The sequence below is a fragment of the Arvicanthis niloticus genome, chromosome 7 (genome assembly GCF_011762505.2).
Source record: "Arvicanthis niloticus isolate mArvNil1 chromosome 7, mArvNil1.pat.X, whole genome shotgun sequence".
Taxonomy (NCBI): Eukaryota; Metazoa; Chordata; class Mammalia; order Rodentia; family Muridae; genus Arvicanthis; species Arvicanthis niloticus.
Window position 1 is genome coordinate 73926208 of NC_047664.1, and position 17864 is coordinate 73944071.

The window sequence follows — 17864 nt, forward strand, 5'->3', positions numbered from 1 at the left end:
TGCAAGGGACTTCCCAGCCACTCTCTAAATAGAATGGCTCTATCAATAACGATTCTTAGATTAAGAAATTAAAGTTCAACAAAGGACCTGTTTAGATTCAAGTTCAGAATGTTATTATGATGCCTTTATTGGTTTGCTCATTTGTTTAACCAGTGTTGACTAGGTTGGGGATACAGCAGAGTGTGGTAGAACTACTATGTGTGAGGCCCTGGGTACCAGTACGAGAGAGAGAGAGAGAGAGAGAGAGAGAGAGACAGAGACAGAGACAGAGACAGAGAGAGACAGAGAGAAACAAGGAGCCAAGTAAGTTGGCCAGGAAGGTAAAGAAAGATCATTTTCCAGGTGGGACAGCTCATGCCTGTAATCTACCACTGGGAAAGCTGAAGCTGGAGGGAGTTTGGGGCCAACTGGGACTATACATACGTGTATGTGTGTGTGTGTGTGTGTGTGTGTGTGTGTGTGTGTGTGTGTGTGCGTGCATATGTGTATATTTATGTGTGTGTATGTGCATATATGTGTGTGTGTAAACAGATAGATAGATAGATAGATAGATAGATAGACAGACAGACAGACAGACAGACAGACAGACAGACTCTGGCTCCAGGCTAGTGTGTGGGTTATGAAGTACAAAGTGAGACCTTGTCTCAAAAAAGAGGGGGCGGGAACCAAGTGCTTATGAATAGTATCCTCACACAGTGAGGTAGCCTGGCCTATGAGGCCAGGAGGCTTGATTTGGAAGCCAGCTGGAGGCCTCGAGATCTCTGGGCTTTGCTTTTTTCATTTGAAAACCAAACAAATACACAATATAATATTAAGTGCTACTTTAAGGTGGAGAGGGGGGATTTTCCAGCTCTCTCTATGCACTGAAATTGTTTAGAGGAGATGGGAGTGGGTAGGCTGCCTGGAAACCACTGCTCTAGAAAGCGAGTTTATCCTCTCTACCCCCACACCCCCATCATTACTTAGGTGTACACACACGGCTAAGTCACTTCTCCTCAGCACACAACTCCCTGTTCAAGGGGGAGCAACGGAGGCGCAGGTATTTTGCACTCTTTTTAAAAACGCAGATTCATTTTGTTTTAATCATGTGTCTGTGCGTATGAGCACAGGGGCCCACAGAGACCAGAGTGAACACTAAGATGATCAGATGATCAGCCTTCTGTGACTCTCCCCCCAGGGGATGTCTCCAGCCTCTGTGAGTGCCTGCACTCACACACACATGCCTACACATAGACACATGTCAATGAAAATGATAAATCTTAGGGATGTGGAGGATTGGTTAAATTGTCTGTATCTTGACAATGTACACATTATTGAACACATTAACAAACTCAGTCTCCAATAATGTATCGGTGTCACACCGAAGAATCAAAACACACCCCATTGCTGTCATTCGACCGCCAGCGAACCCAGATTTGAATTTTCTTCCTTCCTCTCCCTGTGTCTTCCATCACGGGTCTGCCTGCTGTCTGAGTGAATCTGCCCGCCTGAGGGCTGCCTTGTGACTCTATGTTTGTCTGTGTTCTGCTGTATCTGTGTGTGACTGTGAGTGTTCTTAACAAAGGGCTCCACTCTGTACTTGTTGAACGGATCAGACAGCATCACATGAGGAAGGGACGAGGGAGACTCTACAGAAGTCTTTAACAGAGTTTTACAAGGGATTAAGTTCCTGACTCCAACTGACCCCAATTGCCCAAAATAACAGACAGCGTTACAGACATCCTTGTTTATCAAGCAACAGCCGTATGCCATGTTCAGTGTTTACGATGGATATTCATTTATAAGACTGGCTTATGCCTATTTGCTGTTTCCAGCAAATGATTATGAGGACACACATGGGTCGGGGCACAGAAGAGTACAAGATTTAAGATTATAGCTAGGCACTAGCTTAGGGTGTAAGAGCCGACTACAAGGGAAATCCAGAGCAAGTAAGGTTGGCTGTTACACTGTTCTCCTTGAGGCAGGTTAAACAGGCCGAGCACACAGTAGGACAGCAGTCTTATGTCTTAAGTTACCTCGAAGGGTTGTTAACTTTGGCTGCGAGGTCCAGAATAGGTTCCAGTTTCTTAGAAGGTAAGAGATAGTTTCAGAAGATTGCGTAGCCGCAATGAGAAGCAAGAAGTTAGAAAAGGATAAGCAAACTAAAGTGAACGGAGTCCACAGCTCATTCTACTGTTTAAGGACAACAACAAAACACCTCCAACCAATCAGAAGAATTTAATAAAGATGCATGGAATTGCTAAGCAACAGAAAGGAATGTCTTAATGTTGACTTTATTTGAACTGAATCATTTAGATAGGAGTTTTCTACCCAAGGAAAAACATTTCTGGATTCCAGTTAATCCTTATTTTATATAATTAGACTCGTGTCATCAGTATATAAGAGGTTAATCTCATACATAAAAGAGTTTTAATGGGGGCTGGGGATACAGCCCCTTGGTTGGGGATAATAGCTCCATGGTGCAGTGTGTGTACTTCCGATGTACATGCCAGCACCACCAAAAGAATCCAGTACATTCCAACTCTGTAAACCATTCTATCCCTACCCCTGGGGATCCCGTAGTTGAAGGGAAGGCAATCGTTCTCTTCCATGGTGTAGCCGATGGTAAGGTACTCATGCTCTTGTAACTTTAAGGAAACTCACTGGGTTATTTTAAAAAATTAAAAACAAAAATACAAAAGTAAAAGAAAGACTAATTTGGAAGAGGAAGCCAATAGCAAAGAATGGAGCAAAAGGACAGTGTGTGTGTGTGTATGTGTGTGTGTGTGTGTGTGTGTGTGTGTGTGTGTGTGTGTGTGTGTGTGTTGAGGACAGCCAAAGTACAGTGTGTGCACATACGGAAATGTCACAGTGGCCCATTACTATGTGTGGTTAATATATGCTAATATAACAGAGAAATACAAGAACAAAAGTCTGTGATTATGTGTATTTTGTTATAAAAGTTTATCACCTAAAATATAAGGCAGGAAGTATATCAGAGAAGTATGTTAATTTTTTCTTTCAAAATGTCTGATAGTTGTATTTTATGGACTATATGTTTCTACAGACAAAGAATGAGAGAGAGAGGGAGAAAGAGAGAGAGAGGGAGACAGAATTCATTAAAGAATCATATCAGTACGTAAGTATATAAGCACTGAGAACAAAACCTTAGTACTCTCTGAGATTACATTCTGAAGATGTATCAGGATTTAGCTATAAATGCCAATGTGAGTGCTAACTTGACCCTGGCATTGAGAGAATGCCAAGGCAGCTGACAAAACATCATTTCTGGGTATACTGAAAAGGGCGTTTCTAAGAGAGACTATCGTTTCAATCAGCCAGCTGAGGAGGGAAGGCTTACTCTTACCCAAGTGGAAAGGCACCATTCAATCGGCTGAGGATGGACTGCATTTGGAAATACATTTCTCTGAAGATTCTCTAGTAGTCCTGAGTGTCCCCCCTCATCGGTGACTAGTTCTTGTCAAAATAGAATCACAAATCTATTTATCACAGTTATAAAATATCCTCCTTTTACATGCAGCAGATAGAATCTGAGACCTCTGAGGGCATCAAGCTCTAAGTATGTTATTTTTTCCTGTGTATTTATGAAGACCTGTGCTAAGGTTTCGTTCATATGGTAGGCACAACAGGAAAGATACGAAAGATGCGTGGCTTCATGGCTATTGGGTTAAGATCAAGTGTATGTATGTGTGTGCGCACATGCGTTTCAGGCGGCAAGTATCAATCAGAAAGATGATTGATAGACATGGCACGTGATAGGCTGGCACCAAGTGTGGTGTTCACACCTGTGATCCTAGCACTCTGGCAGGAAGACAGAAGGACCTGCAGTTCAAGGTACTCTCAGCTGCATAGTGATAGTGGACTCACACCCATCTGGGCTCCAGAGATACTGTTCCGTGAAAAAAAAATTCTACTTTCCTCTTTGACTTGTTAAATTATTTGTTTTTATTTTATGTGTATGAATACTTTAATGGCATGCATGTCTGTGTGCTCGCATAAGTCAGAAGAGGGCATCAGATCCTTTGGAACTGGAGTTCCACATGGTTGTGGGCCACCATTTCACGCTGGGAACTGAAATACTCTTTACAGCTGCGTCGTCTCCCAACTCTCATATTTCCTTAAAATAAAAATTAATAATTCTAAGGCTCATAATCCTGTACATTCTAGCTTGCTTCTAAACCACTAATACCAAAAATAACCTTCAAAGAAATTCAAAAGCTAGAAAGAGAAAGAAAGAGAAGGTAAACCGAGTAAGCTAACAGCATCTCACTGAACAATGATTTTCTCCTGGGTAGGCAAGAGGGAAGCCAGATGTGTGCTCCTGCACTGGGTCGCCAGCCACCCATCCAGAGACTCTCAGAGTGTGCAGCACTCTGGAGAAACAACCATGAACCAAATGGAAAATGGTCACCACCCTCACGTACCCACAAACCAAGTGAGTGGCAGGGGTCTGTATAGAGAGACATGGATGAGGACAGGAAGGACAGGAGGGTGAAATGACCAAGGAGAAGAAATGTCATTTGAGCAAAGCCACAGAGAAGATCGCCCACCAGAAAGTGAAGGTAAGGTAAACCGGTTGATGTTCTGAGGCTCCTGAAAGGCTCAGGACTTGGAGAACCAGGGTACTCTCAAAGGATGGATGGCTATAGTGAAGAAAAGGGGTGGGGGTGGGGGGGTCAGTCCAGTGCTGTCTACGTGTGGAGGTCAAAGCCAGCCTGGAATGCTGGAGATCTTTTCTCAGTGCAGGCTGTGGTGAGGGATGGTTGAACAGCTGTTTTGAAGAAGCCTCTGAGGGAACTGTAGACACTCCTTCCATTCCCTCCAGCCACCTACTCAGGGAGGGAGGGATGCTCCCCTTCAGGGACAGAGGTGACACCTGTGGGATATGGCATCTCATCCCGAAGTTAAGTACAGCAAAGCTCCCACAATGCTAGCTGTGGTGGTTTGAGTAAGAGTGGCCCACACAGGCTCATATATCTGAATGCTCAGTCACAGGGGCTGACACTATTCGAGACAGATTAGGACTCGGAGAAAGTGTGGCTTTGTTGGAGTGGGCGTGGCCTTGTTGGAGGAAGTGTGTCACAGGGGTGTGGTCTTTGAGGGTTCAAAAGCCTATGCCCTCTCCAGTCTCTCTCCCTCCCCTCACACTTCTCTTTCTCCCTGCAGATGAGGATGTAGCTCTTAACTACTCCAGCGCCATGCCTGGCCTGCCTGCTCCTCACCATGATGATAACGGACTGAGCCTCTGAAAGGATAAGCCAGCCCCAATTAAAGCTTTCCTTTATAAGAGTTGGCATGTTCTTTCACATGTCTTTTCACAGCAATAGAGCAGTGACTAAGACACTATCCAAAACCCAGGATGTCCCATTCAGAATTCTGCTGGTCTTCTCATGAGACTCGGAATGGCCTCCAGAGAACGCTGACATAGCCCATTCCAGGGATTCCATGGAAAGAGCATGGTCCATGTGCACTGTGCCTACAGTAAGCAGTTTAGAGCCTCATTCTTAACAAGAGCTCGGTAAACATGTCAGGGCTGGAGAGACGGTTCAGCAGCTATGAGCACTGGCTGCTTTTGCAGAGGACCCAGGTGCAGTTAGTTCCAAGCACCTACATGGTGGCTTACCGCCTTCTACAGCTCCAGTCCAGGGATCTAACACCCTCTTCTGGCCTCCACAGAATCTAGTTACATACATACATGCAGGCAAACTACATAAAAACATAATAAGCAAATTTTTAAAAATTATTTTGGAAAACATGCCAGAAGAACTAACATAAAGAAGCAACATAAACATACAGTGCAACCAACTGATCGTAAAATGCACATGTATTTAATATTCTCAAGCAACAGTGTAACTCGGAGTGCTGGCTTTTGAAATGAGGGGCCTAAAACAACACCAGCAGGTGGCTAGCTAACGTGTCTTCTCCCATCTTCTTTCTAGTCACTGACAATGGACACAATGACTAAGTGAGCTTGGAAAGGCCTGGGTCATTAGCCAAGATCGATCCATCTTCTTTCAGCAAAAATTATTGGGTTGCCTAGCACACAGGCTGAGATTTCAATCACTGCCTGCCCTTCCCGAATCTTCCTTTGCAAGTGAAAATCAAATTAGAGGCAGAAAATCCAGCTCAGCTCCTCTCTGACAGCCTCTGTAGCCTTCTTTCATTTCCCTGTCTGACAAGAGAATGAAAAGACTGATTCTATCATTTCACCAGCAGGTTAGGTTCTCGCAATATCTCTGCAGCTCTCCCACCCTGACTGACTTGAGCCAGGTCAGCACTGGCCACGTGACTAGCCTTGGGTGCTGTCTGCTTAAACAAAGGCTCTGAGGTTTTCCTTTAAGGACCCAGCCTTGTCGGTAGCTGCTTGCTCCCTCAAAGGGTAGAGAATAAACTTGCAAAAGGATGAAATGGCAAGAAAAGCACCGGAAGTTATCTTCTACACAGCTGTGGGGTTACAGCCTATGTGTCTTCATTATCTCGATGCTATGGATTTGCAATCTATCTAGACCCGGATAGAAAGAAAAACTAAGCAGCCTGGGTATTGATCTGAATAAGGAGGAATTGCTTTGGTATATGGTAGGGTCACAGGTAAAAATCTATAAGCTATGATAAAGATTGGGGGACACTCTTGGTGTGTCAGGGAGGATAAGCTGCAATGCCTCTCTCTTCTTGCAAAGCATGATGAGGGATAGTAACATCCACGCTGCAACGGAACTTTTAAGGATTTATTTATCTTTACCTTATGTGTATGAGTGTTTGGCCTAGAGGTATGTCTGGGCACCCCATGTGTGCACCAATTGCCACCATAGAGGGTGTCAGATTCTGTAACTGGAGTTACAGATGGTTGTGAGCTGCCATGTGGATGCTGGGAACCAGATCAGGTCTTCTGCAAGAGCAGCCAGTGCTCCTGACTGTCGAGCTATCTCGCCAGCCTCTCATAATGGACTTTACACGAGTGCTAAGAACAATTTTGTAATCTCAATTTAAGATTGCAGAGTGGATGCCCCTGAAATAACCTGGTAGACGAACGAGTAAAAGAGCATCGGATGATTCTAAAGGGACCATCTGAAGCTCTGCCTTTGAACAGTGGCACCTGTCTTCTTAGACAGGACAGTGCCTCTTTGGGTTAAATTCAATTAAAGTGCAAATTTCTGTGAGATACCTAAACCTCAGGCTACCCTGCAGGGTGACACCAGGTTCCTGGCATCATGTAACCCACCCCAGAGAAGACACATAACCAACCATGATACAACATAGTCATATATACATGTTCGTGCATATTCATATACACCTGTGCGCATGTGTATAAATACATATTGACATAAAGATACGTTATGGGGAGATTGCTACATGGCCCTTGCAGGCACATGTTGTAGCAAAACAAACATTTAGCTTAGTGTAGAGCCACTATGTGGGAGGAAGCAATGGGGACGTTCAGGGCTTAGCAGACTGTCAAAAAAGGAAAAAAAAAAAAAAAAAAGACAATTTAAAAAATGAGAGTTTGGAGCACTTTAAATGGAAAGGAAAACATACAAAGGCCACAGTGAAGACACCTGAGGTGGAGCAGTCAGATCTCGCACCAACCGCAAGTCTGGGAAGCCCCTAGAATGACTGGAAAGGAACCTGAACTTATTGGTCCTCAGAGTGGCCACCAGCGCAGGACGGTGACGATATCTGAGAGAAGTCAAGTGGGCGGAAGGAAACAATGTCGGGACGAGCCACTTCCTGAGGTTACACGCTCCTGCACCGGGTCTGACCTAGACAAGATCTCCAGAATGATACTGGGTTTTACCAACTAAAAGGGGTCAAGGAGCTGACTTAGAGACTCGGTTATGTTAGGTAATTCTCTTGGACATCCTTTTGCTCTCAAGACCTTAAGAATCTCAGAGTTAAAATTCTTTCAAGAATATAGACTATTTGAGACTCGATAGGACCATGTCATATGAAACTATTACCAAGAATTTTATGAAACAGGTCGTGTTTTAAAGTGTGTGGTGTAAGAAAAAAACTACAGCTGGGTGATAGGGATGGGTATTTGATACACTATAAGTCTCTCTTTGAAACTTCTCATGAGAAGTGTTTTTCCCTTTTCTTACTATGTGCTGTTGCAGATGGCTCCTGTATCATTAAAAGAGCATAGAAAAGAGAAAGTAACATTTCGTAGATTTAGCATATTTATAATTAAAATTTATGGTTCTTAATTATGTCCATAAGGTTTTATTTGTTTTGTTTTGTTTGTTTTTCGATACAGGGTTTCTCTGTGTAGCCCTGGCTGTCCTAGAACTTACTCTGTAGACCAGGCTGGCCTTGAACTCAGAAATCTGCCTGCCTCTGCCTCCCAAGTCCTGGGATTAAAGGGGTACGCCACCACTGCCCGGCTTTAGGTTTCATAATCCTTAAGTCTTAAAACAAAACTGTGAGCCAGGCCTGGTGATGCACACCTTTGATCCCAGCACTTGGGAGGCAAAAGCAGGTGGATCTCTGAATTTGAGGATGGCCTGGCCTATTTAGTGAGTTCCGGGACAGCCAGAGCTACATAGTGAGACCTTGTTTCAAAAAACAAAACAAAACACCTAAAACCAAAACCAGAGAACAATTTATATGATGCATATGCTATCAAAATATGTATGTGTTTGTATGCTGGCATAAGAAAAGCATTAATTTGATTTGTAAAAAGTAATTCTGGAATTGTTTGAGCTGCACAGAGTAACGTGCACCGTTTGGGAATGTACACCCGGCTGGTTTCTCGAACCCCAGAGCACATTACCTCACTGATGCTTTTGCCGAGCAGCTTCCTCCCCTGAATGACTAGGAAGGAGCTCAACTTAGCAATCGGGTTCGCGTCTGAGAACATTCAGAGCATGTGCGGTGAGGCCTCCTCCCACGAAGCCAACCTTATGCCTTAATCCACCACTCACTGGCTTCTGGTCTTGGATGAGCAATGGTTACTCCAACTGGCAGTGAGCACTTACCCCTAACCCAGCTGGGTAGGAGTAAATGAGTCAGCATATGGCCTTCATCTTCATCACAGCCGTTTCCTAGCCTCTACAGCATCCTGTGGCATGACACATGTTCACTCCCTTCAAACCCAAAGGGCCACCTAAAATACCATCTGTACCTCCAGTGCCACCTGAACAATCTAACGCCAAGGAACTAAGACAGTTCTCTTACAGACCAGGCCACCCTCCTGGCAAAGCCAACAGTCCTGTTCTGCTTAACTCACATGTCTGCACATTGAGGGTGATCTTTCTTTAAAATAAAAAAATAAAAAAATAAAAAAATAAAAAAAAATAAAAAAAAAAGATTTATTTTTTTGTATATAAGTTCACCATTGCTCTCTTCAGACACACCAGAAGAGGGCATCAGACCCTATTACAGATGGTTGTGAGCCACCATGTGGTTGCTGGGAACTGAACTCAGGACCTCTGGAAGAGCAGTTAGTGCTCTTAACCACTGAGCCATCTCTCCAGCCCCAGAGGTGATCTTCCTATTCAGCCCTTCATGCCTTTTGATATCAAGTGTTCCCTCAGTTTTGAGGCAGACGATGCCCACTTTTACACTTACCGCTGCTATCTCTTAGGACAGCTCCCAGAGAATTCCCAGCCACCCATCAAGGAATTCCACATGGGCAGATCACTGGTAAGTCTAGTTTAATACACCCAGAAGAAAAACCAATCTGATTCCCGTAACCGCCTCAGGAGGCTCCTGAGTTTGTTAGCTGCCTTTTCCCTAACACCCCAACCAATGGCAACTCGCAGCTCTAACTCCAAGCCTGCTTCTATTAAATACATGTAGAATGCTATAGATTCTTCTTCTATTCCTTTCTCTTCTATTTTTCAGGCCCTGGTTCACTCCGGCCTGAACCACATACGACTCTCTCCTCGGGTGTCTGGCCGCCATGCTGTTTACCATCACCCTGGTCTCTGACTCGACAGAATCTAATCTAGAAACTTATTTTCAGTCGTTCTCCTCATCACAGCCTCTAGTCACACTAAGTGTTTCTCACGTACCGTGACTGTAAAACATATGTAGCTCAGCTATGGTGGCAGGGTCCAGAGTTCAGGGTCATCTCTGGCCGCACAGCAACCTCAAGACCAACCTGCACTACGTGAGACCTTGACTTAAAAACAATAATTAAAAAAATAAGATGTTCACTAATTTAAGTTAATTTAAGTCTTTAAGACAACTCGTAGAATAGTTCAGATTCTCTTTTATTTCCTGTGGTGCTTTATCTGGCCACATGATCTCTCTCAGTGATCTCCAAAGTGAATTCTGAAGCCACTGCTGCTGTCTGGATCGGCACTTTACAACAATACTACCCCTTAATGTGGTCAAGTACAGTATTCCCTTTGGAAAATTCACATTACAGCAGCTAATGCAAAAGAAAAAAAAAAGAGATTTATGGATGGCTCTACTCACCAAGGGTTCAGCCATTACAACTTCAATTTTCTTTTCAGCTTGAACAGCAAATTCTGCAAAGAGACTCTTGATGACATATTCACCAGGCTTGACATCGGGGTCAATCGTGATGCTTGACATGACGGTGCTCTTTCTTCCCGAAGTGCAATGGAAGTTGGAAGCGGCACAGAACTTATTCACTTTGCTGACTGGTGCTGAAGCTAAAAGTCAGAGACAAAGAGCCCTGTATTAATAACCGGCTCTGTGGAACCTGGACCTACTGCAGGCACCTCAGTGAAATCGCACCTCAACCCCTCCCGGATCTCCCAATCTCAGTTGCCCTCCTCCAGTTCTCTCTCATGCTTGCCATTCTGGTGCCTCCCTAACACATCTGCAGAGCAGCCAGGCATCATGTTTACTAAGTAGTGGCTATTTCTCCACTTTTCACTTGTGCAGTTTCCAAAATATCAGGCATTATCACTTGATCTGTTTTGTCCTAGATGATCCCCATGTACCTAGAAATAATGCCTGGCACACTTCAGGTACACAACTAAATATTTATTAAATGACTAGATTCTGGTCAGTGTCTAAAGCAGCTGTCCTCAACCTGTGGTTCGTGATCCCTTTGGCAAACTTCAGTCTCCCAAAAATATTTACTTTATGATTAACAAAAGTAGCGAAATTACAGTTTTGAAGTAGCAACAAAAATAATTTTATGGTTCCGGTTCACTACAACTGAGAAACTGTGTTCAAGGGCCACAGCATTGAAAGGTTGAGAACCACTGGTCCAGAGAAATGAAGAAAATATGAGAAATAAATACATTCAACAGGAACAGGATTAGGAGCTGACAGATGCTACCTCAGAAGGCACACATGTGGGGCCTTCATTAAAGAAGCTACAGCTAGTTGCAGACCTAAATGATGAAGAAGGGGGTGGAATATTCAAGACTGAACACGGGTGAACAAAAAGACCAAGGGCGGGTACAGGGGCGGAGGGGGATGTGAGAGGCGCTCAGACGGCCCTTTAGGACTCCGTGAAGAACATTTAGTGGAAAGTATTAAGATGAGGAGAGATGGGCTCTGACTTGTCCTTATAAATCTCTCTGGCTTCTCTGGAGAATGAATCTGAGGAACCCAGCCAGGGCACCAGGGATGACCGTCCAGACAGCCAGTGAGATGGCTGGTACTTGGGCTTAGAGGACACTGAAAGAAAAGGCTCGGAGCCTTGTCCAGTTTCTGTGGTACTAAGGTTAGTGGCAGGAATCAGCAGTAACTTGTGGTACCTTCTCTTAGACTTAAGAAGATGCTGTGACCAATGTTCCAATAGGGATGATGGTTGTCTGCCAAGTAGTTTAAGTCCTATCGTGCACAGTGGAAAGAGCGTTAACCTACATCACTCTCACCTATAACTTATCCAGTCATGCTCGACTTCCCAGCCCGAGGCTTAACAAGGACAGTACTCTAACTCCAGCTTGTTCGACTTCTCCTAGCCTAGCGTCCCATGGACTTTTGGAATCCAAAAGCCTGTGCTTCTCTCTAACCTGATCTTCAGCTCCTGCCTCCTCTGTATAAGGAACTGTCACATAGTTAGCCCTAGCCCTGAAAGGGGGATGCCGAATACAGGTACTTAAACACTGAATAGCTCTGGATGTATGCATCATAACTGGACAGCAAATTTGTTTAATAAAAGACATAAATTTGAAACCTACATTGCATTTTTAAATCAAAGAAAAGTCTACTCTACACTAGGCATAGCAGCATGTGCTTGCATGCTAGTAATCCAAAGGCTGAGGTAGTTATGGTCACAAGTTCAAGGTCAGCAGGGGTGGGAAAAGTTGTTGCCAAGTCAGCCTAGGCCACATGGGGGGAGGGGAGGGCCTCTCAAATCTTAAAAAGCCTACTCTATAAAACACATCGTGTAAAAGATACAGACATTTGCAACAATTATCCAAAGAGCATTGCAAACTGTTAATATTGAATCTAAAAAGTGCCTTTTATTAGCGCCAAGGTAAAATACATTTTGTATTCTAGAAATTAAAACTATATCATAAAAATAATCTGAGACAAAAATTCACAGTCCTTGGAACACAGCACACATTATCTCAAACAATGGCCTGCTTGTCATGATGTGTCGCCATCCAACATTGTGTATTATTGAGAGGGGAATCTATTAACCAGTGTCACTGTGGACAAAGTCAGAGATCTTACATTTTTAAAAATTAGTTTTGGTCCCTGAAGAGCCAAAGACACAGTTCATCTCAAATGGCTTGCCCTTGCTGCCCTCTACCCGCTCTGAAAGTAGTCATGAATAAATGTGCCAAGGCAGGGGTTCTCAAGCTGTGGGTCCCAACCCTTTGGCAAACTTCTAGTCTCAAAAAGATTTACACGACAATTCATTACAGCTGTGAAGTAGCAACAAGACTAACTTCACGGTTTGGGCTCACCACAGCATGAGGAAGTGTATTAAAGGGTGGCGCTGTCAGGAAGGGTGAGGACCTACTCTAAGGGTTCATGACTGTGCAGTGAAAGGCATTTGTCAAGGAAGTCAAGGGTCCAGGGAAAACTTCATTTCTAACTTACAACCCCAAACTTTCATCAACACCAAGTGTTTATGATTAAATAAGTTAAAACAATATTTCAATTTATCTTTTACTTATTATTATGTTGGACTTATTACTACAAAATGGAAGGAAAAAAAGTGTCTTCCCATTGGAATTTCAGGCCATTAAACATCTCAATAACAGAGAGTTAGAATAGAACTTAATTTTTTATAGCCCTGTTAACAGCACGAGCAACTGAAATGATATGATTCAGAAATACCAAACGGCAGGAGAAAACTGTACAAAACACAGTGTCAGCTTTAAGACAACAACAAGAATACATACAGGAAAGTAAGCTGAAACTCAGAAGAATACTTTGAGCATGTTACACAGAGAATGAACCACTTTCAAAGCCAACCCGAAACACAAATGAAATTAAGTAGAAAACTACCAATACCTTCCCATAAAACACAGAAAATAATCAACAAGGATGGAAAATAAATAAATAAAGAACCCAATAAGCACAAAAAAATACTCACGTTTACCAGTTTTCTGATAATAAGTAAGGACTGGACAACATTTGTCATCTGTCAAAGGGCTAGGAGGACCAGGCTGAGCAAGCCATAGGGAACAAGCCAGCAAGCTGAGTTCCTCCTGGCCTCACCATCCTGCTCCAGCCACGAGCCTCCTGCTGTGCTTGGCTTCCTACCCTGGCTTCTCCCAGAGATGGACAGTTAACTGGAAGTGTCAGTGAACTTGAACTGTTCACCTACCCCGACGCTGCTTTTGGTCATGGTGTTTTATCACACCAACAGAAACCCTAACCAAGACGCTTGGTGACACTTGACCACTCGAATTAAATATTTTATAAAGTCAAATAGGAGGATTGTGTTTTCTTAGTATTTAAAGCTTTAATTGTGTATGTGTGTGTCTGTGTGGGTCTGTGCGCCCCTGAGCACAGTGATCACAGGGCTCCTAAGAGGATGCTGGGTTCTACAGAGCTGGAGTTGCAGGTGTTGTGAGCCACCCAATGTGGGTGGTGGGAACTAAACTCACATCCTCTAGAAGAGCAGAGTGAACTTGTAATCACTGAGTCATCTCTCCAGACCAAACAGTAGTGTTTCTCTACATGCAATTATAGAATTCTGCCCATCAAGGAATAAAATAACATAAAGGTTAGAGTGTAAGTCTTAGGAACATGGTCCAGGCACTGAATTACAAACAGAAAAATCCAATGTCACATTAAACACTCTTTAGATGTAACCCCATTGCCCATGAACAGCTGCTAGCTATGTTAGGTTGAAGCAACAACTGAATAGTTTACATTTCAGCATTTCTATTTTCTCTTAAGCTTGACACATACAATGTAATTACTAGTATTTGTTATATGGTTCATTCTCTATAACACTCTGAAGATATATACAATAAAACAGCTGTCATATTAATACAACACCTGTCTCCTGATAAATTCAAATTCAGTCAAAGGCAAAGGACAAGTAGAAAGAGACATAACCCCTTGACCCGGTGTGTCTCTGGGGTCATTATAACAATGGACTTCAGGGTTCTTTGCATGCATGGCTCAATAGACAAAGTGCTTGTTGCTCAATCATGAGGACCAGACTTCAATTCCCAGTACACCTGTAAAAGCATGCATCACCCACGTGATAGCATGTACCTGGGATGCCAGTGCTGGGGCAGAGGATGGGCTAGAGATGGGTGGATCCCTGTAGCTCACTGCCAGCCAGCCTTGCTGAAAGCAGTTATCTCCAGGTTCAATGAGAGAATCTGTCTCAAAAATAAGCTGGGAGGTAATTTAGGAAGACATTTGACCTCTGTCATGTAAGTGCCAAGTAGTGTCCCTGTGTGGATGCCTCCACCCTCCCTCCCACTCAAGGGCAGCTTGGCTGTGTGTGAGAAAGATGTTACAAAGTGCTGTAAACTGTGTGCGGGGTGTGGTGTGGACGTGTAGTCTAGTTCCTGTAGGTGAAAACCATGAGCAACAATGATGGATATCACCTTTGTAAGAAACTACCTAAAGGCTACCTTCCCAAGCCATCCTCCCCCACTCCCCCACCCCCCACGTCTTAACATTGACCTCCGACCTTTACACACGAATTTTGCATACAAATACACACACACACACACACACACACACACACACACTCCTTTGTAGGTACAGGCTGATATAACTCAGATACATCCACTACACATATTTATATAGAGGCTTATGTGTTGCAGAAATTCAATGGCACCATAGAGCTGCTGACTGTTATGGATCATTATTGCTTACAGCAAGTAACAGTAAGTTTTTATGGCACCTAAGAAAGAAAGGGCCTTAGAACAATTATTAAAACCAAGAAGAAGAGGAAGAGGAGGATGAGGAGGAAGATGACTTCACAAATCAAAAGCAAAATGAAGAAGAAGGAGGGGGAAGAGGAGGAGGGGGAGAATAAGAAGACGACGACTTCACAAAACAAAAGCAAAATTAGCTTAAAAAGCAAACCTAAGCCAGAGAGTTATTTCATAGACACCAATGCACTGATTCTAAGAGTTTGTACAGCAAGAAAATATCTCAGAAAGAGCCAGCACAATGGGGAAGGAGAATGAAGTCCAGGGGCGGACACTACCTGGTTTCAGGACTTATAAATCTCCAGTAATCAAGGCATTGTGTTATTGGCAAAGGAACAGACAAACAGATCAATGGGACAGAACAGACAGCCCAGAAATAGACCCACACAAATATAGTCAACTGACCTGTGACAAGGGAGCAAAGGAAAGGCAACAAAAAGAAAGACTTTTCAACAAATTCGGCTGGAACAACTAGACACCCACATGTTTAAGGGGAAAAAAGCAAAAGAAGTTAAACAAAACTTTTACCTTTCATAAAAACTCACTGAAAATGGAACACAGAGACCTAAGCATAAAATTCAAAAACTGCATATCCCCCAGAAGATAGGAGAAAAATCTAGGTGATCTTGACTTCAGATGGAGCTTGTTATATACACACCAAAGTCAAGACACATGAATGGAAAGAAAAACTTATAAAACAATACAAAAATCAATGATGAGGATGAAAAGGCTATCCCCAAGGAAGAAAAAAAAAAATCTAATAAAGGGTTTGTATGCAAAATACATAAACAACAACAGTAAGAAAAACAACTTGACTTAAAAACAGGCACTTCACAGAGAAACAGAGAGGGATAGAGAGGGAGAGAGAGGGAGCTTAAAAGACGCTCATCCTGGTAAGTGCTCAGGAACTGCCAACTGTGAGGCCCACAAGGCCACTGGAGTGGGGGAGCTCCCAAGCAGACCAGTGGTGAAGGAGGAAGAGGGACAAGCAGAAACAGAATGCAAGAGGAAGCTCAAAGGCTTGGGAGGTGGAGTAGTAGTTTCCTACAAAGGTGACACCCATCATTGTTGCTCATGGTTTTCACCTGCAGGAACTAAACCACAAGTCCACACCACACCCCGTACACTGTTTGCAGCACTTTGTAACAGCTTACCCAAAGTCACCAAAACAGACACAGCCCAGCTGCTCTTGAGTGGGAGAGAGGATGGGGGCATCCACACCAGGGACGCTACTCAGCACTGACACAAAACTAACCACCGGAAAGAGAATATTTTAAAAATTATTACATTGTTTACTTACATTGTGTGTGAGGCAGGGTGTGTGTGTCACAAGTCATTGCACTCATGTGGAGGTCAGAGGACAACCCATGAGAGTCAGCTCTCTCCTTTGACCTTGTATGTACTAGGTAACGAACTTGGTTCATCAGGCTTGGGCAGCGAGCGAGCGCCTTTACCCACTGAGTCATCTTGCCTTGAAGGTTCCTGGGGGAACTGCACTGAATGCATCCCTCCTTGACCCCACCTCCCTCTTTCCCTTCCTCCCAGACCCACCCCACCCCTTCTGTGTAGCCCTGGCTGTCCTGGACCTCTCTATATAGACTAGGCTGGCCTCAAAATCAGAGATCCATGTGCCTCTGCCTCCTAAGAGCTGGGATTAAAGGTGTGTGTGGCCACCTGGCTAACTAGTTCCAAATCACTATCACTTTACATGGAAGAAGAGGCTCTGAAGCATGGGACCCTGTCACAGTCCCTAAGAACTTGCCATTGGTAACCTTGTTTCCCCCAGAATAGCGCAATCGCTATGCATTTTGTTCTCCTCTAAGTTCCACGGGGACCCTTAACGGGGACCCTTAACCCGCCGTTTACCACATCAGACTTCCAGCTGTACCTTTGTTCATTTATTTATTCCTCTTTAGTCTATCATCCGCCTGAAAGTTTCTCTGGCTACTAATACAGATTGTCTCTCCCAAGATTTAACCAGTTCTGGGTTTACTCAGTTTACTGAGATTTAGTCCTGGCTTTAACACCATTAAAAAAAAAAAAATCCTATGCTTGAGATAGTGTTAACATCTCCCGGCAAACATATTCCTACATACCTAATTCACCGTCGGTCACATGCCATGATTATACATATCTTACACATTAACTTGGGGGAAAAAAAACCTAGCATCTTTATAATATAAAAAGTCCATGGAGCCAGCATGGTACACAGCTTTAATCCCAACATTCGGATGCTGAGACAGTCAGACACGTATCTCACTGAACTTGGTCTACATAGTGAGTTCCAGGCAAGCCAGGGCTATATAGTGAAACCCTCCTTTTTTATAGATAGATAGATAGATAGATAGATAGATAGATAGATAGATAGATAGATAGACAGATAGACAGACAGAAAGACTGAAGGAAAGGCCAACCAGTGACTGGCCCAACTTAGATCCATCCTATGGGTGATCACCAAACCCTGACACTATTACTGATGCTATGTTGTACTTACAGACAGGAGCCTAGTATGGCTGTCCTCTGAGAGGCTCTACCAGCAGCTGACTGAGACAGATACAGATATTTACAGCCAAGCAT

General features: G+C 43.6%; 1 protein-coding gene across 10 annotated transcripts in view; it reads right to left on the reverse strand.

The window, feature by feature from the left end:
- The window catches only part of Fryl (FRY like transcription coactivator), a 233405-nt gene that overhangs the window by 109853 nt on the left and 105688 nt on the right, over positions 1-17864 (reverse strand). For all 10 annotated transcript variants that reach the window (XM_076938636.1, XM_076938637.1, XM_076938632.1 and 7 more), the window contains one exon: positions 10420-10619. In XM_076938636.1, the coding sequence (XP_076794751.1) occupies positions 10420-10539 (120 nt within the window). In that variant the 5' untranslated portion in view covers positions 10540-10619. The remainder of the gene's footprint in view (positions 1-10419; positions 10620-17864) is intronic.